This window comes from Danio rerio, chromosome 24 (assembly GCF_052040795.2).
Source record: "Danio rerio strain M-AB ecotype USA chromosome 24, GRCz13ab, whole genome shotgun sequence".
Classification (NCBI taxonomy): domain Eukaryota; kingdom Metazoa; phylum Chordata; class Actinopteri; order Cypriniformes; family Danionidae; genus Danio; species Danio rerio.
In genome coordinates this window covers 39,098,397-39,121,365 of record NC_141044.1, presented here as the reverse complement: position 1 = coordinate 39,121,365, position 22,969 = coordinate 39,098,397, and the positions used below count along the sequence as shown (strand labels likewise).

General features: G+C 34.9%; 2 protein-coding genes across 3 annotated transcripts in view; both read left to right on the top strand.

Annotated features, from left to right (window-relative positions):
- Positions 1–22,969, top strand: part of pak1ip1 (PAK1 interacting protein 1) — a 379,523-nt gene that overhangs the window by 336,652 nt on the left and 19,902 nt on the right. The gene's annotated exons all lie outside the window — the stretch shown is intronic.
- Positions 941–21,260, top strand: esco1 (establishment of sister chromatid cohesion N-acetyltransferase 1). 2 transcript variants are annotated; one of them, XR_015525303.1, is made up of 10 exons: positions 941–995; positions 1,707–3,570; positions 9,032–9,116; positions 9,503–9,569; positions 9,988–10,060; positions 12,580–12,711; positions 15,688–15,777; positions 15,879–16,022; positions 17,768–18,089; positions 19,974–21,260. XR_015525303.1 is itself a non-coding variant. In XM_087310086.1 (10 exons), exons 2-10 carry the CDS (start codon positions 1,708–1,710, stop codon positions 20,444–20,446), a joined length of 2,787 nt encoding a protein of 928 aa, XP_087166212.1. In that variant the 5' UTR covers positions 941–995; position 1,707; the 3' UTR covers positions 20,447–21,260. The 2 variants fall into 2 exon arrangements, 1 of the variants encoding a protein (XP_087166212.1); XM_087310086.1 differs by having other exon boundaries at positions 17,768–17,952; positions 20,299–21,260.

Below are 22,969 nucleotides of genomic sequence, written 5' to 3'. Positions count from 1 at the left end.
AACACATTCTTTCTTAATGGACAGGAACTGTCATAGTTTATCAAAGATGCAAACCCCTCACTGCACTTTGGCTGCCACCTTCGGGAAATCTATTAATGCATTAATGCGTGCAGCAAGAGGATTTATTTCTGAGCATCGTAAGTGGTGAACCTGTTCAGCAAAATATTCAACCTCGTGTCTTTGCTTCCCCTTTAAATAAAACAATCTCCACAGTTTTGAGCAAAGATCGTTTCTTTCCCTGTTTTCTTCTAAACTGTCATCGTGGGCGTAGTGTGCTCGAGGTAGGAAAGTAAAAATGCAGCATGAGTGCAGGCTATAGGAGAGGGAAGTGCAAGTACATCCTTAAGTGTGTTTACAATTACAAAAAAAAAAAAAAAACTGACAACAATGAGGAGCAAGGGTATTCATTCGGTCTTCTTGGAAACTCTGGACCACAACAAAAAAATAAAGCTGGTACAGGAAAATATGGTTGATTAAAGACTTTTGTGAGATCCTGCACAATTGGTCTGGGTGGCCTAATTCATAGAAAGAAAGAACGAACAAATAAAGATGAATAATATATATATATATATATATATATATATATATATATATATATATATATATATATATATATATATATATATATATATATATATATATATATACACGTGTGTGTGTGTCTTCAAACATGCTACAAACATGTTTTTTTATGGTTTTAGCTTTAGTTTATTGATAATCCTGCTTAGAGATAACGCATATAAAAACAATAAAATACAGTGAAATAAAAAAAACAATACAAAAATATTCAAATCCAAACACTGAGCAACACATTAAAAAACAGTTTGTTTTAGACAACTGGGATAATCACATTTCGCTTTACTCTAGTCTGCTAGGTGTCGTTTGTCTTTCGCATCCGCAGCGGATTCGCCGAAGAAGACGCATCGCCGGAAGTGAGGCTAAACTTTGCTCCACACAGCGGAAAACAGCTGTTGTTTAGAAACAGGAATAGATAGGTAAGTTCTGCGCTGTACACTTTTACACTTTTTTCTTTTTGACTTGTCATAATAGTAGCATTTAACTCGCATTTACTTATTTATTAGATCGTATTGTCAGTGGCGAGTGTCGTTAGTTTTTTACGGAGTGAGCTAACAGAGTTAGCCAGATATGCTAGCCAGATCTGCTAACTTTCTTCTCGACGTCAAACTGATGAGACTCTTTTATCAGGATTTAATTCCAGGACTGTCATTCATTTATTGAAAGCCCGTTAGATGCTGTTCATATCACCATAACGTAATGTTGTTAATTTGGAATGGGAAAAAATGAATTGTGTTCAGTTCACTGAAGAAACAGAGACTGTGAGCTGCTGACAGATTATTGTGTTTTAACTGTTAACGTTATATTGTGTATTTGCATAATTGTAAAAGAACATGGATATAGACCATACTGTTATTGTAGTAGTGTTTTAAAACAAATTTATTAGCTGCAAATTGTTAGTTGTTATTGTCAATGTTATTGTAGTGGTATTCTCATTCTATTTAGATTAATTTAGTTGTAAATTATCACATAGTTTTTTATTTTTAAATAATAATATTTAATGTTTCTTACATAGAACTTACACAATGTTTTTTAAAAGCAAACATGTCCTTATAATTGTGATTGTGTATTGTTTTTAACTGTATTATTGTCATAGATGTACATTACATGTCTTGTCTCTTTATCTTCAGGATGCCTGGGCAGAAAAGAAAGATGTCTTCTTCTGAACCTGAAGTTAAAAAAACAAAGCTGGACCGAAATCTCGTGGAGTCTGATAAATCTCAAAAGCCTAAAAGAGGAAGACCACCAAAAAGTAAAGTGCTGGAAGTACAGCCATCAAGACAGAAACATCAGATAGATTCAAGGGAAGAAAATGGAAAGCCTATTCGACGGTCCTCTCGCTTGAAAACACCACTAAAAAAAGGCACTAGAGCAAGACGGCGGAAAGATGGGGAGAAGGCTAAAGTCTCTGAGGAGAAGTCCTCTCAAAAAATGCCTGTCCTGAAAAAAGGAAACAAGAAGTATGTTTCAAGAGTAAAGAGAGAAAAGCCCATCATCTCTGAAACCATCAAAACAGTAGCAGCCATGTTCCCTGTGCAAATAGAGCACAATTACGGACGATTGTTTGACATGCAGGCTGAAGAGATCACGCTACCTAAACCTGACAAAATCCATGTGGCTAATAAAAGTGAAATACAGGCGCTTCACGATACACAAGCAAGCAAAGCTGAAGAGCAAAAAGAGCTGCAAGCAGAGCCTGTTGAGAAAATTACCGTCAGCGTAGACGTGATGAGCAAATCTCCTCCACCTCTAGAGGCTCTTTTCAAAGTCATTCAAGAGTCCAGCCTCACTAAACACTCATTCTCTGGCAAAGACATTTCTGAAATGGATGAGTTGGAAGTAGTGAACACATGTTCACTGCAGGACAGTGTGCAAAGCACAGACGTGGCCAAAGTGTTTCTTCAAGACTCGGATGCATTTCTGGATGATGATGATGTAGAGATTGAAAACTGTGTTGTGGAGATTGAAACCTACGAGGATTTGGATGGCGATCAAGAGGAGGTGTCGAAAAAGCAAACAAGCGAATGTGTGGCCTGTAAAGAGGTCAATTCTTCACCTTCTTTGCCCCAAGAAAGTGCAACAGACTCTTCTCAAGAGCTTCCAAAAAAGCAAGCGATGAACCCACAGGCTCGAACGAAAGCACGTCTGGCAGCTTTAGCTGAGGAAAGAGCGGCTGCCGCCAAGAAACCCCCACCGAGACACTTCAACCTTCTGGCTCTCTGTGAGGAAATCGCAGATGACATCGCATCTGATGCTCCAGGAGCTTCAGACAAGACAACGAATGAGCAACAACAGGAGGATCATGAATCTGAAGACGTGAGTGAGTGTACGGAAGTCAGTGAATCAAAAGATGCGAGTGAATCGAAGGAAGTGCATGAATCAAAAGATCTGAGTGAATCTAAAGATGCAAGTGAATCTAAGGAGGTGTCTGAAAATAAAGAGGTTTCTGAAACTGAGACGTGTGAACCTGAGGAGGTGGTCTCTGAAAACACGGCTCCTCCTGGAACACCTAATGAAGAGACCGCTGATCCCAGGCCTGAGGACGGTACGCCTAAGAAGCGTTTTTTTCTTAGCCAGATGTCTGTGCCTCTCAAAACACAGGAGAAGAAGAAACTCTCCCGCTTTCAGAGGCTCAGGCAGGTGGAGCTTCAGCGGGATAAGCTGACTTGGACACGTGTGAAGAAGCTGAAGTCTGATCAGGTCAATCAGGCTGGCTCTCAAAAGGAGAGCGATGCTTCGTCAGTCTCGCCCAGCTCTGCCACCACCCCTGCCCAGGTTCCTACTACAGAAAGTGTGCCAAAAGTTGGCTCGGTTGAACCCAAACGGGTGCTCCCGGCTCAGGCGCCACCCATGCCTAATGGAATCACCAGCCCGAAACCCAAACCAGTGGTGGAGTATAAACCCTACACTCCCAGACGCAAGTATTCACCAGATGACTTTGAGCTCGACGGTTTTGAAGAGGACACCGCTAAACCAGCAGCACCCAAAAATGAGGTAAAAGACGTATGCAGATGCAAACACACTGAAAAAATGTATTGTTTCATTCAACAAGGATGTGTTATCAAATGTAGAGCTGCATAGTATTGCAAAAACTTTGTGATAATTGTTTTTTCTGCTATTTATCGATAAATACAATTTTACCATATGACTTAAGTAGGGTTTCCACTGAGTCTTAAAATGTCTTAAATCTCAAAATCAAAATTGTATGCCTTAAAAAGTCTTAAATTTACTCAAACATTGTGTTGTAGGTCTCAAATCTTTTTTAAATTGGTCTTAATTTTCCTTTGTTCTTAAATTGCTACCCAATCTGGCCAAAGCCCCTACAATCATCAACATTCCATCTCAATACAACTTGAAACTTTTTATTTGAAAAGGTAATTTTTAACTTAATTTACCGTAATGGTTCATCTATTTTCCTTACAATAACATTTGTTTAAAAGTGCTCCATATATTTACTGCTAAGGACAGGGACCTGGACAGATTGTTGAGCATAGATTTAGTTTATTATAGTTTTTAAAACATTTGTTAAATTTTTTATTATTTTAAAGAAAGTTTATGTTAAAAAAAAAGTGTATGGATACAACTTAAGCTTGCTTGTTTTTACACAATTTTTAAAATATTTTACCAAGAAATATCAAAAAAAAAAAAAATTATATATATATATATATATATATATATATATATATATATATATATATATATATATATATATATATAATATTGTATTATTAAATGTATTAAAATCTAATATTTTTTTAATAGGGCAATTAAGAAATCTTTTTCATCAGGGACCTTTAAAAAATTCCTTAGCATTTAGCCCTGTGTGAACCTAAAATTGTATTCATAATGGTTTCAAAAATGTCCTAAAAAGTCTTAAATTTAACTTTGTGAAACCTGCAAAAATCCTGTTAAGGCTGAACAATATATTGTTTCTCCAATGATACCTTAATAGTTACATCGCTGGTCTGGAATTATAGTTATCAGCTCCACAATTCAGAACACATCAGATAAATGGTGTCATAAATTTTAACCATAATGGAGAGCAAGTTTTTCATTTGCAAAAATGCATGTTTTAAGGCTTGTGACTGAGCATTTTAAGTGTGTTTAAAGCATATTATGAACAAGAAATTGTACTGTCTGTTAGGGCTGAAAATGAGAATCGCGATTTGTTTTGCTTAAAATCAAGATCAGGATTTTCTCTCGATTCTGTAGATGTAAAGTAAAGGTTAATATGAGTAGGCTATTATTATTGTAACATATGGTAAACAGCAATAATATCAGGCCTATGTGTAGGTCTACTGTTGGGTAAAATGTTACATTTTGTATAGACTTGGAATGGTGGACTTGAACAGACTTCTATTTGTCCCGGGTGTTAATGCACAGGCAGTTTATTCCGCTGTGGCAACCCCAGATTAATAAAGGGACTAAGCTGAAAAGAAAATGTTAATGCACCGTAATATGATTACATCAGAATACAACTATTCTTAATTCTGAAGTTGAATTATTATGTTTGAGACATGTGCTTGTCATTTGTCATTGACGACGTCATTAGATCATTTTTTACTGGTAAAATAAGACATTTCTCTTTATCAGATTCACGCACACTCTCTCAGTAGTAAACAAACAGTGCATCAGCTCATGCGCAACCACATTTACATCATTACATGAAGACAGAAATGACATTTTTGGGTGAATTCTACCTTATAAATACAGTATGTGACACTTTCACCATTTGGAGGTGTCCATGTTGCTGAGCAACATATATAAAACAATGTGAAGACTTGTGTGATTGCTTTTATGCTACTCCTAAAATTAAAAACATCATTGGCTGAATTACAGAGAGTCTAAATTAAGATCGTGTGTAGGGTCGAATCGAGATTGTGATCTTTTTTGATTAATCATACAGCCCTACTGTTAGTACATTTAATAGATAGATTGTGTTGAATTATTTTTATCATGAAGTCAATGCAGTAGTTTGCATTTGATCGAATTCTGTACCTCTGAATACTACTAGACTCCACAGAAATTCACAGTCAATAGTTAATTATTTTTTATGCATGATTCACTCTCCTACACAATTATCCCAATCAATTTAAATTAATGCATTCGTTCCAAATAGACCTATTTAAACCATATGGTGAAATTGTATCACAATGGATATTGCATAAAAACAAAATATCGCAATGATCTTTCCAATATGACTTTAATAGCTGTATTTACAAACAATTCTAAGTTTTAAATTTGATTGGGATGATTTTGTAGGTGAGCAAATCTGCATAAAATGTAATAAACAAATAACAGGCATTGATAAATACAGTAGAGCAAAGATACAATTGCAATACAGCTTTATAGTTGTCTGGGGAGTGTTCAGGCACAGAAATTGAATATTCAAATGAAGATGCAAAAACCTCTAAATGTCATCTGAGATTTATTAGGCCCCTGTCTGTAGGTTCAATCCTTTTATGCCAAAGTTCTTGTTATTGTCTTTAAAGTGACATAACTGAACATAAACATAGGGTAAAATGCTCATTTTTGACAAATTTCACACAACATTTTGAGTTTTTTTATTCTGAAGACTTTAATTTCAAATCTCAATTGTAAAATAACTCTGTTTAGTCTTCAATGTGTAAATAATTATATACAACTAATGTTTACGCTACAAACATGACATTTTTTTGTGCACAAATGGTTTAATTTAGCTTGAAATAACCACACCTGGGGTAAGCAGTGGCGCAGTAGGTAGTGCTGTCGCCTTACAGCAAGAAGGTCGCTGGTTCGAGCCTCGGCTCAGTTGGCGTTTCTGTGTGGAGTTTGCATGTTCTCCCTGCCTTCACGTGGGTTTCCTCTGGGTGCTCCCGTTTCCCCCACAGTCCAAAGACATGCGGTATAGATGAATTGGGTAGGCTGAATTGTCCATAGTGTGTGAATGTGGATGTTTCCCAGAGATGGAAGGGCATCCGCTGCGTAAAAACTTGCTGGATGGGTTGCCGGTTCATTCCGCTGTGGCGACCCTGGATTAATAAAGGGACTAAGCCGACGAGAAAATAAATGAATGAATGTTCACACCTTAAAAAATATGCAAATGCAAACTTTGTTTAAACTTTACAATCACTCCACAATTTTGTTGACTTTGATGTCTGGTCAACTTCTGTATAGTATAATGTATTGCAGACCTGCAATGTGTCAACTGTGGATTCTCACATTGCGATATCAATGCTAAAACCAGATATTGTGCAGCCCTAATCAATAATAACAGTAACATTATAAAACAAAAAGTAAATCCAGTTATTTTGAACCTTTTATTTATCAATAAATGTTGGAAATGCATTCACAAGGCACTTTAAATTGGTATATCTTAGTAGTATTACCCAGTTAGATCTCTTTTTGCCTTCAGGCTGCGGAGGCAGTTTGAGTTTAGTGAACTCATGTCAGGTTTAGTGGATGGGTACACTGTGGTCAGAAACAAAACTGTGGAATTTTAACAATGCTCAGTTGATACCCAAGTGTGTCAAGAAAATATTTTTCACACCATCACACCACAAACCGCAGAACTGCTATTACAAGGCAGGATGCACAGTTCGCTGTTCTCAGCGGACAGAAGTGCAACTGGTGTTTTCTTCCTCTGCTGCTGGAGTTCACCTGCTTTAAGGTCCCAGTATAATTTTCGAGATCCCAGGATACAGTATAGCATTTTTGAGGGCAAAAAGAAGTTTGAAAAGGTTGAGTGATGGTATACTGTTTTTGAACACTTGTCCAACACCCCTGCACTGCAGTAGGCAGAGTTGTGAATGTGTTGCACTGCACAACACAACAATAGCCATGTTTCCATTCAAAGATGCATATTAAATTTATGCATAAAACTGAAACATCGCATGAAACATTTAGCAAAAAAAGCAGCATTTCCATCCAACCAGTCCGAAAGAACAAAATCATCACTTGCTAATAAACTGGCACCAAATATATATAAAAAAGAGGAAGTTGCAGCATTAGAAGAAAGCCTTTTTTCTTATATAATAACTTACTTGCATCTTAGAACACATTAGACATATCATATCATAGTCATAACCTTTTAGAATCATCTCCACTTACAGTTCTTGGAAGATTTGTACATTCTGCTGATGTTTTCCATCAAAGATGGTTGTCATCTTTTTTTTTTTTTGTATTAAAAACTTTTAGACCACATCATTCACCCAATTATACAGTACCTGTCACTTTCTGCTATTTTTATTATCACATGATCTGTTGAAGGAAAATCGCATGCCTTTTTTTTATGGGCACACTGGAATTTATTAAGTAAAAGCGTTTAAATTATAGTTTTTGCACATCTTTTCTCATCGCATAAAAAGTTTGTCCTTCTCCGTTTATGCGCAATTTTAAAATTACTGCACATCTTGGCATTTCCATCCCGGGGTTTTTATGCAATATTTCAAGATGTGCATAAAAATAAGTGGATGAAAACAAAGAACAGCGTTGTAGCCATTTTTTAAGTACTTTATTTAGTTTAAATAGGCTAGTACTTGTTAATATTTTTACTTGTCATAAAGAAATAAGTGGGTCAAATGTTTGACCGCTGACTGTGTTGGGAACCAGTTTCATTTGCTATTATTTGTATCTTAATTTTGCTGCATTTTTTGTTGGTCAGTATAAAACAAACATGAGGATCTAATAAATGTCCAACAAACAATTTCATATTCTGGCAAACAGCCTCTGGATGCTTTCTGTTTTTCATATCATTTTCTATAAATCCCATAGATAACTGTGTGAAAAAAATCTGGGAAACATTGTTTTTTTTTTGTCACTTAAGTATAATTTCTACTTCTCTGTGATTCACTGTTTGACCTACAGCTAGGGCTGGGCGATATGGCAAAAAATGCCATCTCAATAAATATTTTTTCATATTGAATGATAACGATACATATTTCAATATGAGTTGTTAATGCTTCCAGATTTAAAAGAGTACCCTAACAATGATTGAAGCCACAAAAAAATTAAAAGGTCCAATAAATGGCATAACGTATTTGTGGACGCAAAATTTTCTGTGGGCAAAAAACTTGGTGCATCTATAATTTGAACACACTTTTAGCATTGTTGCACATTTCTTTTTTTTTTTATAAGATTTATTTATTAAATTTTTATGACAGTTAACAAACAAAAATAAAAAGAGACAATAACAGTACAAAATTGTTGCACATTTCTGTTGTGTGTTTGGCTCTTAGATCATTATAGAGTAAAAAAGTCAAGAGCTAGTCATTGTTATTGACATACATTTTATTGCGATTTGATATAATATAGTTTTATCGGCCCAGCCCTACCGGTAACAGATCATAATGATAATTAAAGGCTTAAATGCATTTAATTTGCATTGCATTGAAGCACCTGAACAGGTTGTGGATGCACCATGTTGTGTTAAAGTAACCTCTTGTGACTAATTGTGTAAAATGTGTTATTATCACAGGGTAAAGCAGAACAATCCCCATCATCAGCTAAAGTGCAGCCCAAACCAGCAGTGGAGAGAAAGCTGTGTGTTCCCACTACCGCAGGTAAAGATTGTATTGACTTGTTTGTTTGGTAACACTTTAGTTTAAGGTGACGTAATTACGTTCTACGCACTTACTATAGTAATTACAATGAATTATGCATAGTTACATGTAACTTATCCTAAATCTAACCCCAACTCTATAGTGATCACATTTAATGAATTAATTAATATCACTCTGTAGTTAAATGTATAGTTACACTGTAACTACATAAGCTTAAAATATTAAGTGAAAGTAAAATAAGTAAAATAATAGGTGTAACTTCATTTTTGAGTAGAGCACAACATTTCATTATGTGTACTACTACAGAATGTGTTTTATTATTTGTAAACATTTTATTAGTTTTGTTTTATTGTTAGTTTAATTCTTTGTGATGCATGTGTTCACAGATAGTAAGTCGAAATCATCTCCTCAGCAAGAAACTGCCCAACAAACACAACTGGAAAACAGCAACAGGTAATTGAAAAGGTTTAAATGAAATATTTCTTATATTATTTTAATAGTAATAGTTTAGCTCCAACTTGCCTCAACACACCTACCAGGAAGTTTCTAGTATACCTAGATGAGCTTGGTTAACTGATTCAGGTGTGTTTGATTGTGATTGAAGGTCAAATCTGCTGGACCCCGTCTTTCCAGGATCAAATTTAGGCATCCTTAATATAGCCAATATTTTAATTGTATTTAATTTGAAAATGATTATACATTTTTGAAAGTTTTTTTCCCCAGCAGCCCAAAATGTTGTGCAATTATCTTAGCAATCAAATGAATATCAATAGAAGCATGTCTGTTAACATTCTTTCTATTATTCTAAAAAACTGAAGTCCATATTGTCAGATCTGTTAAACATCTGTGGTGTTTTGTTGTCATCTCATAGTGTTGAACCAGAACAGAAGAAAGAGGACAAAAACAGTCCCAATTCTGAAAGTCCAGCAGCACAGTCCAGCAATGTAAGTCAGTTATAAGATGCTAGGCAAATATTAATCGCCATTAATCACATACAAAATAAAAGTTGTTTTGACATTAGTTATATGATGCTAGGCAAATATTAATCGCCATTAATCACATACAAAATAAAAGTTGTTTTGACATTAGTTATATGATGCTAGGCAAATATTAATCGCCATTAATCACATACAAAATAAAAGTTGTTTTGACATTAGTTATATGATGCTAGGCAAATATTAATCGCCATTAATCACATACAAAATAAAAGTTGTTTTGACATTAGTTATATGATGCTAGGCAAATATTAATCGCCATTAATCACATACAAAATAAAAGTTGTTTTGACATTAGTTATATGATGCTAGGCAAATATTAATCGCCATTAATCACATACAAAATAAAAGTTGTTTTGACATTAGTTATATGATGCTAGGCAAATATTAATCGCCATTAATCACATACAAAATAAAAGTTGTTTTGACATTAGTTATATGATGCTAGGCAAATATTAATCGCCATTAATCACATACAAAATAAAAGTTGTTTTGACATTAGTTATATGATGCTAGGCAAATATTAATCGCCATTAATCACATACAAAATAAAAGTTGTTTTGACATTAGTTATATGATGCTAGGCAAATATTAATCGCCATTAATCACATACAAAATAAAAGTTGTTTTGACATTAGTTATATGATGCTAGGCAAATATTAATCGCCATTAATCACATACAAAATAAAAGTTGTTTTGACATTAGTTATATGATGCTAGGCAAATATTAATCGCCATTAATCACATACAAAATAAAAGTTGTTTTGACATTAGTTATATGATGCTAGGCAAATATTAATCGCCATTAATCACATACAAAATAAAAGTTGTTTTGACATTAGTTATATGATGCTAGGCAAATATTAATCGCCATTAATCACATACAAAATAAAAGTTGTTTTGACATTAGTTATATGATGCTAGGCAAATATTAATCGCCATTAATCACATACAAAATAAAAGTTGTTTTGACATTAGTTATATGATGCTAGGCAAATATTAATCGCCATTAATCACATACAAAATAAAAGTTGTTTTGACATTAGTTATATGATGCTAGGCAAATATTAATCGCCATTAATCACATACAAAATAAAAGTTGTTTTGACATTAGTTATATGATGCTAGGCAAATATTAATCGCCATTAATCACATACAAAATAAAAGTTGTTTTGACATTAGTTATATGATGCTAGGCAAATATTAATCGCCATTAATCACATACAAAATAAAAGTTGTTTTGACATTAGTTATATGATGCTAGGCAAATATTAATCGCCATTAATCACATACAAAATAAAAGTTGTTTTGACATTAGTTATATGATGCTAGGCAAATATTAATCGCCATTAATCACATACAAAATAAAAGTTGTTTTGACATTAGTTATATGATGCTAGGCAAATATTAATCGCCATTAATCACATACAAAATAAAAGTTGTTTTGACATTAGTTATATGTCTAATGTATTATGTCTATGTAATATACACACACATGAATGCAAAACATTTTTTGCATAAATATTTAAATTGATATATCATTTGTATCATATTCACATGTATTTTAAATCTAAATATAAATAAACGTTTTTTCAAATAAATGCATGCATGTGTCTATTTATATATACATATAAACACGCACACACATATAATGTGGGCACAAACTTGTGATTAATTGCTTATAATCTGCCCAGCACCAAAAAACAAAAAAGCAAAATGTATAATTGTTTTTTCTTGTAATGTAGCCTATAGACCAGTTTTTCGCGGGAACATTTTTAGTGGGTCGTGGAGTGTGTGTTTAAAAAACAACAACAAAAGTTTACATTTTCACCGGACTTTTATTTTGAAATGCGTGCGCAACAACAAAAAATATTTGTTGCAATAATTGAATGAAATTTCACATGTCAAACGGTAACATGTGAAATTTCATTTAACTATTGCAACAAATATGTCAAGCGCAAGTATGACCCCGAATATGTAAAGTATGGATATATATATTGACGACAAAAAAGACTTAAAGCCTTGGTGTCATATGTAGTGAGGTGCTCTCATAAGAGAGCATGAAACCTTCTGAATTAAAACAACATTTAGAAACCAGAAAACATATTTTATTAACAGTTTGATTTTAACAGTATTTGTCGTTTTTACTTTGTAATATTTTTATAATTTGATCCATTTTGTTAAATGACAACAATAAAATAGTGTTTATTTGTAAGTCTTGGTGAATATCTTATGATGTATCTCACTACTTGTTTATGTTAAAAATAAATACAAATAAAGTATAATTGCTAAAATTGTATTATAGTTCCTAAAAATTTGGGTCGCGGCTTGATGACCATGTAAAAATGTGGGTCCCATGGCCAAACAGTTGAGAACCCCTGCTATAGACTGTGTGTTATTGTATATTGTATTACACAAGAGCTCTCTTGTTTGATGGCATTATGTTTAACTCTTCCTGTGCTTTGCAGGAAGCGGGTCAGAAGGCGTTTGGTGCGGTCACTTGTAACGTGTGTGGGATGCTTTACTCTCCTACCAGCGCCGAAGACGAATCCCAACACCTCCTCTTCCACAACCAGTTCATCAGCGCCGTCAGATATGTGGTGAGTTGGGAGACAAACTATTGCGTCTGTCTGTTATTATGCGATTCAGATTTATTTACTATGTCATGTAGATGCTGTTTCGACAAGATTGTTAAAAGATTGTCTTGAATTGCGCCAGACCACACACCAGCTGATTGGTGGAGAGGAGACAGAGTGATGAAGCCAATTATGATATGGGGATGGTTAGGAGGCCATGAAAGACAGGCCAGTGGGCAAATTTGGCCAGGATGTCCTTCGAAAAAGAGTAGGGGGTTAGGGTTAGGGTTATTTTTAACAACCACAGAGAGTTGGGACCTCTATTTAACGTCTTATCCGAAAGGACCGTGCTCACTTAGAAGTATATGGCTCGTTTTAACTGACTGGTACAGTATGGTACGGTTTGGGTCAGTACAGGTCACCTTTATCAGGCTTGTGTTTCCATTACCAAGGGTACCCCTTTTGGTGGGCATGGTGTATGACAAAAAGTTTCAGTTTTCGCACGAGAAAATGTCTACAGTAAAGCTGTACAGGTCCTTGCATATCATATGAAAAGCACTTATCACAAAACATATGCTTTATACACATAAATACTTCTGTATAAATGTTTATTAGTAACTTTTCTATGAACAGGATTTGATTGTAACTGCAGATCAATGAGAGAGCGAAAAAGCCTATTGTAATGTCTGTAATTATATTAAATAAATAAATAAATGAACATATATGAACACATACAGCTCCTTACAGTCTCTGATATGTTACCAACTAAAGAACTACACACAGCAGACATTTAGTTCTTATTTAGGTTCAAAAACAACACAAAATAAAGCCTACAGTCAGCGCAAACCTCTCATCTGTGTCTGTAATCTTCAGCAGCACGTGTAGCCTCTGTTAGTAATTCCGTCATTCAGGGGTCTGTTCTTCGTACGTGGATTACCAGTTAGCTGGATTTGGATATTTACGATTTGACATGATCCAGGATCGTTTCGTTCTTCAAAGCTGATCCGAGAGTTGTTGTCATTGCAACAGCTCTGCTAGGTCAAACCTGGTCGGGAGCCGGTTCAATTCATATAAACAGGATTAGATCGCCTCAGTTCAAGCAAAGATAATAGAGAAAGTATGTTCCGAATGCTGATATTTTCTTACAGTAGTAGTTATATACACTTGGGAAAATGGTAAATATTTTTTAACTATATATATAAAGTTATAGTTATTAATAAAATAAATAAAGTTATACATATTAATAAAACTTACGCAATCTGCACCCTCGAAATGAAAGTACAAAGACTGCCACCTGGTGGTGCAAAGAGAAAACTTATTGATATGAACTTTTTAGACCGCTTTAGTACAAATTGTGTATAATTAAAAATTTAAATAAAAAAGGCTACTATAATAAAGAAAATCTTTTCTGAATGTAGAACTAAATACACTGATATGCATTGAAATACATGATGAATACACTTGACACATGAAAGAGTAAAGCCTGCCGCTCACAACAAATGTGGAAGGTTATTGCGTGTCATATTTAACAAACTGTTTACTGCTCATTTGATGTAATTTTGCTCACATGGATAATTGAATATTAATCAGATGATGTCATTACGCTGCTGTGCCGTTAGCCAATCGTTGTATTGCTGATCATGATCTCGAGGATCGATAGATCTGTCCTTCACAACACACGCAGCGATCTCAGATCAGTTCATCCAGACATTCTATTCTGATTCGCGAACTTGTTTGAAGAACCAAATTAGCGAGAGATCAGTTATCAAGATTAACAGATCCAGGATCTGCCAAATCATCTTAGATCATTCAAACGAGGTACGAAGAACAGACCCCTGAGGTCATAATAGTCCAAATGTGATGATAATAGTTAAACACGGCAGTTTGTTCACGTTTGCTGAAAAAATGTGCCCCTTTTTTCCGGCTTCTCCTTTTTTTTCACGCTTCACTCTCACGTTTGTCAGTTTCTGACAGGATCAGGTTTGAAAAGCAAGTCAATAATCAAGCGCACGTTATTATCATGAGCTCAAGAAGTTTGTTATTTCAAATATAGACGCACGTCAATATGAGTGCAAGCAAGAAAGCAAAACCGCTCTCGCTTCAGACTGGCTCGTAAAAAAACTAAGGGGCACAACTAATTCTGCTCTTCTTCTTGGCATTGTGGCTGTTCATCAAGACGACAAGGTTTGTTTGAGCCCGGGTCAACCATGGCTCGTTATTATATGTATATATATTTACGATGTAAAAGATCTCTTGGCTGTGTATTTTAAACATGGCAGCTCTTTTGTTTTCATTCTGGCTTGTTGTGTAAGCGAATGACATATATCTGTAAACCAATTGCGTTCAGCTGCGCATCTAGCTCCGCCTTTTGGTACCAATTCCCGTGTTTAGTACCCTTTCGAAAGGGTGCCGGAAAAACTGGTACGGTATGGTTCGGTACGGCTTTTAACAGTAGAAACTGCCATAAAAGCGTACCAAACCCACAATGACTGCAGGTTGAATGCCCACTGCTGGTCTTACTGACACCACTTCAGCAGCAACCTAGCTTTCTCGTGTGGTCTCCCATCCAGGTACTAACTGGGTGCAGCTCTGCTCACCTTCAGTGGGTGACCCTGGGTGAGTTGCAGAGAGGTAGTTACCGGCAAAATATTTGAAAATATAACAACTTATTTAGTCAATTTGTTTTTTCAAGCGGCAATATTTTAATACATAAGATTCAGGCACTTATTTGATTAACAACTTAGCTGTCGTTTAATGTAAAAAGTCTACAGTGTAAGAAACTGCAAATGAGTTTGTTTGTTTTTTGAAAACTCACATGATCTGCTTTGCGATATATCCTTTAAGATCACTGTATTTTTATTTATATTTATTGATATAACAAATGATTCTCTTCTTAGCATAGGATGTTGCGCATGGATCATATTTTTAAGATGGGGCTAATGAAATCTTAAACTAAACCACATACCCATGTCTCAAAATCTATTGTAATATCTGGTGCAGGGCTGGAAAAAAGAGAGGATCCTGGGAGAATATCCTGATGGCAAGATTATTCTTGTTCTCCCTGATGATCCGAAGTATGCATTGAAAAAGGTACGGGTTTCTTCCTCGTGCACATCTGATGTGGCTGTATTGCATGTTTTGCTGACACGTATATTTTAATTGTTTCTAATATTTGACTTGTTTGACTTAAGGTTGAGGAGATCAGAGAAATGGTGGATAATGATTTGGGCTTCCAGCAAGTGGAGAGCAAAGTCCCGTCACAGACCAAAACCTTCCTCTTCATTTCAAATGATAAGAAAGTCGCAGGCTGCCTTATAGCAGAGCACATACAAGAGGTCAGCTGATCAGTGTACTAGCATTCCTATTGGTGTAAACTTACAAATGTGTTTAAAAAATGTTATCATTGTGTTTTAACTGTTCTACAAAGTTCTGTCTGGAAACTCTATGCTTGCGTAGGCTGACAAGTCACCTAATCTGCTCCTAGGTCATGAACTAAATAGCGCAGGAGATTAGTTGCTGTCTGTGCATGTCTGTGAATATACTTGCAGTAGCAGGTCTCAATAATTGCTCTGCCATAAATATTATAGGAGCAGCAGCAGCAGCATAGCAGATTTATTCCACCAAGACCAAACACATATGTATGTGTATATATATATATATATATATATATATATATATATATATATATATATATATATATATATGTATATATATATATATATATATATGTGTATGTATATATGTATATGTATATATATATATATATATATATATATATATATATATATATATATATATTTATTTATATTTATATTTATACAACAGTTCTGTCTGTTTCTCGAATCTGATTGGCTGATAGCCGTGATATATTTAAGTAATATCAGCACCCGTACAGCCTCTTTACCCTTTGTGTATTACTCCGCCCACATACAACCAGCAAAAAGCAGACACTACAGATCTAGTGTAAAAGATGCTTGCTCAGCTGTTTAACTGTCAGCCTATGATTTGAATCCAACGCAGAAGAAAGTAGTTCCTCATACAAAATGGTTTTTGAGACTCCATGTTTGATTTTGTTTTTATATACACAATTATGCCGTCAAACTGTTGTATAAACGCAATATCACACTCGTAGCAGTGCGGTATGGCTGTATATCAGCACTGGTAGCGGCACTAAGCACGCCTCCCACCAGTGCCGATATACAGCCATATCGCACTGCTTCTCGTGTGATATTACTCATATATATATATATATATATATATATATATATATATATATATATATATATATATATATATATATATATATATATATATATTTTTATATATATATATATATATATATATATATATATATATATATATATATATATATATGTGTGTGTGTGTGTGTGTGTGTGTGTGTGTGTATGTATGTATGTACACACATACTAAATCTCTTAGAGAGTTGACATGACAGAAATTAATAAACAACTTGTGCAGAATCCCAAATATTCTTTGTTAGCACAGGTGGGACATTTACCAGTACATTTTTTTATATTTTTTTCGTCTAAACTTGAACTTATCTTGACAAAATCTATTTATCATATGCATATATCAAGTGTGAAGTTCAATGACAGTTAAGGTTTTAAAGCTCCATTCACACCAAGAATGACAATGTTTAATATTTAAAACTATATTAATAAGCTTTGATTTTTTTTAACATGATCCTGTGTTTTATATAAGCTATAGTTCAAGCCTAATTTGTAGGAAATTTGTTAAAAAATAAGTAGTTGTTATGAATAGTTATCAAATTAAGTGTACACCTGAATATATTGAATTGCATGCGTGTGTTTCATTACACTGTTCATCAATTAATTATAGAATTTCTAGAGAATTTAACTTACTTGACTATGTTACCTCTTGCATTTTGTTGTTTATTAATTTTTAGAAAGAATAAATAGTTAGAATAAATTTTAAAAAACACAAATTTTTCAGTGAGTTTGTAAACTAACTGAAGTCATTGTGAATTGCTTTTTTGTTGTGTGATATTTCTTGAAGTCTACTGTAGATCGGACGGCCTTGTTTTGTGTGCTGTGTGCAGGGCTACAGGGTTATTGAGGAGTCCGTGCTGGAGGGTTCAGAAAGAGAGAAGGTGATGTATGAGCGTCAGAGGGCCTGGTGCTGCTCTACTGTTCCCGAACCTGCGCTCTGTGGCATCAGCCGCATTTGGGTGTTCAGCATGATGAGACGGAGGGGCATCGCCTCACGCATGATTGAGTGCCTCAGGTAATCTATAGGATGATATGAATGACTAAAAGCCCAGTTAAGCCTAAAGTATACTTTTATCAGTCATTCTAGTGTGCATTTGCCGTGTGGTAATATATGCTTAAAAATTAAGTGTTGTTGAAGTTATTTGCCCTCCTGTGAATTTCTTTTTCAAATATTTCTCAAATGATGTTTTAACAGAACAAGAAATTTTTCACATCACTTCCTATAACATTTTTTCTTCTGGAGAAAGTCTCATTTGTTTTATTTAGGCTAGAATAAAAGCACATTTTTTCACAATTATTAGCACCTTTTAGCTATATTTTTTTCTGATTGCCTACAGAACAAACTATCATTATACAATGACTTGCCTAATTAACCTAACTTTAAACTAATTAGCCTAGTTAAGCCTTTATCTTGAAAAATATCTAGTCAAATATTTTAAATATTTTTAAAAAAAAGTTTAGTTGTGGTTATGCGTCGACGCATGTACTCCAGTGCTTATGGCGACCCAAGTTCGATTCCCACCTCGAGGTCCTGTGTCAATCTTTCCTGTCAATAATCTTTACTGTCCTTTACATTAAAGGTGAAAACCTAATAATACATTTTTTTTTTAAATATTATGTTTACAAATGTGATTAAAAATGTCTTTCAGCTTATTTCATTTTATTGTTTTTTTTTATTTTGTTTTTTATTGCAGTTTCCAAATTTACATACAAATGTGCATACCAACAATTAAATTTACCTATTATAATGCATTTTTCCGTTTAAAACTGTAGATGTTGCACATTTAAATACATATTTATGTAAAAAGTAATGCTTTACCATGTTTATGATAATTCATTAATACACACACACACACACGCACACAAACAGTTGAAGTCAGAATTATTAGCCCCCCTGTTTATTTTTTTCCCCAATTTTTGTTTAACGGAGAAAAGATTTTTCACCACGTTTCTAACCATAATAGTTTTAATAACTCATCTCTAATAACTGATTTATTTTATCTTTGCCATGATGACAGTGAATAATATTTGGCTCGATATTTTTCAAGACACTTCTATAAAGCTTAAAGTGACATTTAAAGGCTTGACTAGGTTAATTAGGTTAACTAGGCAGGTTAGGGTAATTAGGCAAGTTCTTGTATAACGATGCCTTGTTCTGTAGACTATCAAAAAAAAAATGCTTAAAGGGGCTAATAATATAGTTCTTAAAATGGTGTTTAAAAATTTAATAACTGCTTTTATTCTAGCTGTAATAAAACAAATAAGACTTTCTCCTGAATAAAAAATATTATCAGAAATACTGTGAAAATGTCATTGCTCTGTTAAACATCATTTGGGAAATATTTAAAAAAGAAAAAACAATTCAAGGAGGGGCTAATAATTCTGACTACACACCAACTTTGTGTGTGTGTATATATAAATAATATATATACAGGGAGAGTAAAAAGTATTTGATCCCTTGCTGCTTTTGTTGGTTTGCCCACTAATAAAGACTTGATCATTCTGTACTTTTAATGGTAGATGTATTCTAACATGGAGAGAAAATCCAGAAAATAACTTTAAAGAATATATATTAATTGATTTGTATTTCATTGAGGGAAATAAGTATTTGATCCCCTAGTATGCATTAGGACAGGGCTCATCAAACATGTTCCTGGAGGGCCGGTGTCCTGCAGATTTTAGCTCCAATCCTAATCAAACACACCTGAACAAGCTAATCAACGTCTTACTAGGTATACTTGAAACACTCAGGCAGGTGTGTTAAAGCAAGTTAGAGCTAAACACTGCAGGGACACCAGCCCTCCAGGACCAGGATTAGTGACCCCTGCATTAGGAGTTCTGGCTTTCACAGACCAGTTAGACCAGGGGTCACCAATCTCGGTCCAGGAGGGCCGGTGTCCCTGCAGGGTTTAGCTCCAACTTGCCTCAACACGCCTGCCTGGATGTTTCAAGTATACCTAGTAAGACCTTAATTAGCTTGTTCAGGTGTGTTTGATTAGGGTTGGAGCTAAAATGTGCAGGACACCGGCCCTCCAGGAACAAGTTTTGTGACCACTGAGTTAGACACTCCCAATCAACTTGTTACCTGAATTGAAGACACCTGTTCTAACTAATCACCTGTGTGAAAGATACCTGTTCACAGAATCAGACAGATTCCAAACTCTCCAACATGGGTAAGACCAAAGAACTCTCTCAGGACCTCAGAGACAGGAAATAATTTTCATTAGAGAAATAATTTATTTTATTTCAATAACAGTTTTACCGACTCCAAGCACTTTATAGTGTATAAGTGTTGTTGTTTTTTTGTTACCCTTATAGCTTAATGTTTACTCTTTTTTTTTTTTTTTTTTTTTTTCTCCAGGAACAATTTCATCTATGGGTCACATCTAAGTAAAGATGAAATCGCCTTCTCTGACCCCACACCAGACGGCAAACTCTTTGCAACACATTACTGTGGAACCTCTCAGTTTTTGGTCTACAACTTTGTCAGCGGCAAACGCTCAACCTGACAGGATGAGGACAACAGAACAGAGCTGAGTTTTATAATGTTAACATTTGAGAAGAGAAATGGACTAACAAGACCTTATTTCACTCAACCAAACAATGCAAACATGATGCGAGAGAACACAAAAGAGAGAAACAGACACACAACAACGGCTCTTTTTGTTAAGAGTATTCGTTTTACAAAAATTGGCCTAGCTTCCTTACAGGATGCAAAGTTGGACACTTTCACGGCCAGTTTTTCAATAATTAATTATAACTGATGCATCCCTCGGAGAAAGACATCTGAAATGTTCTCTCAGGTTTAGGTTGCAGCCTATTTTAGGACTCACCGTTTAGTGGAAGCCATGTAGTCCAGTGCACAATTGCAGAATCGGTGTAAGTATTTCTTTCTAGAACACACAGGAAGAGCTTTTTTCTACTGTAAGCAATGCCTCGGTCGTGAGGCGACGACTTTTGAATCTCAGGTTGAAAAAAACATCATGAATTTGCCATCGAAATCTCCCTTTAACCCCCGCATCACGTCAGCTATTTTCAAAGAGAGCGTATTTTCCTGAATCGCTGTGTTGCCTGTGCATTTTGCAGAGGTTTACATGCATGGCATTGACTTTGGTGGATGGCGAGTGATTTCGAAGAAGTCGCTGGTATTTGCACAACTCTGCCCGAATGAATCTGATTCATTTGTTTCTAAGACGCATTAAGTGTGATGATTTGAAACGATTGCCCGGTCATAGTATTCCATTTACGTTTTAATATCTTTTAGATTGATTTTATGTATGTATGTATGTATTTTGATTGAATTATATTAATTTACACATGAAAGTGACTACAAATGGATCTTTAAGAGGTCATGAAACTCCCCTCTTTCAGCTCAAGTCTATCTCAGAATTAAAGAAGAAATGCTCCATGATACACTATGAACAATTTAGCTTGCCTAATTCAACTATAACACATGCGTTTGGACTGTGGAGGAAACCCACACCAACACAGGGAGAACATGCAAACTCCACACAGAAATGCCAACTGGTCCAGCCGGGACTTAAACCAGTGGCCTTATTGCTGTGAGGCGACAGTGCTAACCACTGAGCCACCGAGCTGCCATTTGTAGGGTATACATGTATATGTAAGCTAAGTTGTATTAAAGAAAAAAATAAGGCAAACACAAGCCAAAGTTTAAATGAGCTGAATGTATTTTGGTTTGCTAAAGTTTAATTTCTTAAATGTACTTGCAGTTGATGGCAAAATTATTCGGCCACCTTTGAAATTTTAATTATTTGTCAAATATTTACCAAATGATGTTTAACAGAAAGATTTCTTTTGTCTTTGGTATGATGATGTTAAATAATATTTACTAGTTATTTCTCAAGATATTATTCAGCTTAAAGTGCTATTTAGAGGCTTAACTAGGTTAATCAGGCAAGCTAGGATAATTAGACAATACTCAAGTAGGCTGTGGCGTTGACCCGATGCTCAATTGGTGCTAAAAGGCCCAAAGTGTGCTAGGAAAATATCCCCCACACCATCACACCACCACCACCAGCCTGAACCATTGATACAATGCAGGATGAATCCATGCTTTCATGTTGTTGATGCCAAATTCTGACCCTAACATCCGAATGTCGCTGCAGAAATGGAGCCTCATCAAACCAGGCAACGTTTCTCCAATCTTCTATTGTCCAGTTTTGGTGAGTCTGTGTGAATTGTAGCTTCAGTTTCTTGTTCTTAGCTGCAGGAGTGGCATCTGGTGTGGTCTTCTGCTGCTGTAGCCCTTCTGCCTCAAGGTTGGACATGTTGTGTGTTCAGAGATGCTCTTCTGCAGACCTTGGTTGTAACGAGATCAGCTGGAGCCAGTCTGGCTGACCTCTGGCATCAATAAGGCATTTGTGCCCACAGAACTGCCGCTCACTGGATATTTCTATTCTTTGTAAACCCTGGAGATGGTTGTGCGTGAAAATCCCAGTAGATCAGCAGTTTCTGAAATACTCAGACCAGCCCGTCTGGCACCAACAACCATGCCACATTTAAAGTCACTTAAATCAAGAATTTCAAATCAAGAAGAATTTTTTAGACAAGCAAAGCATAATGTCTTGTTTTCAGAAATAATATGACAAAATTAAATAAGTTTTTCCTTAAAAAGGGCAAAATAAATCTTTTGTTAAAAGAAAAACGAGATTATTTTGCTTGTTTTAAGGAAAAAACTCACTTAATATTGGCATATTATTTCTGAAAACAAAAATTTGTTCATATGAGAATCTTTAGATATTTTGTCTTGTTTCTAGTCCAAGTAAGAAAAGCATCTTTTTTTTTGCAGTAAAGGTATTTTTGGGTTTCTAAATCTTAGTTAATTATGTACATGTAATTGATGGCAAAATTATTCGCCCTCCTTTGAAATTTTAATTATTTTTCAAATATTTCTCAAATTACGTTTAACAGAAAGATTTTTTTTTTGTCTTTGATAGGATGATGTTAAATATTATTTAGTAGTTATTTCTCAAGATATTATTCAGCTTAAAGTGCTATTTAAAGGCTTA

Excerpts from the sequence above, each read along its gene's own strand:
- esco1 (XM_087310086.1), top strand. The coding sequence starts at position 1,708 with ATGCCTGGGCAGAAAAGAAAGATGTCTTCTTCTGAACCTGAAGTTAAA. Across the intron at positions 9,117-9,502 it reads GTGTGTTCCCACTACCGCAG|ATAGTAAGTCGAAATCATCT; the intron begins GTAAAGATTGTA and ends ATGTGTTCACAG. Across the intron at positions 9,570-9,987 it reads CAACTGGAAAACAGCAACAG|TGTTGAACCAGAACAGAAGA; the intron begins GTAATTGAAAAG and ends GTCATCTCATAG.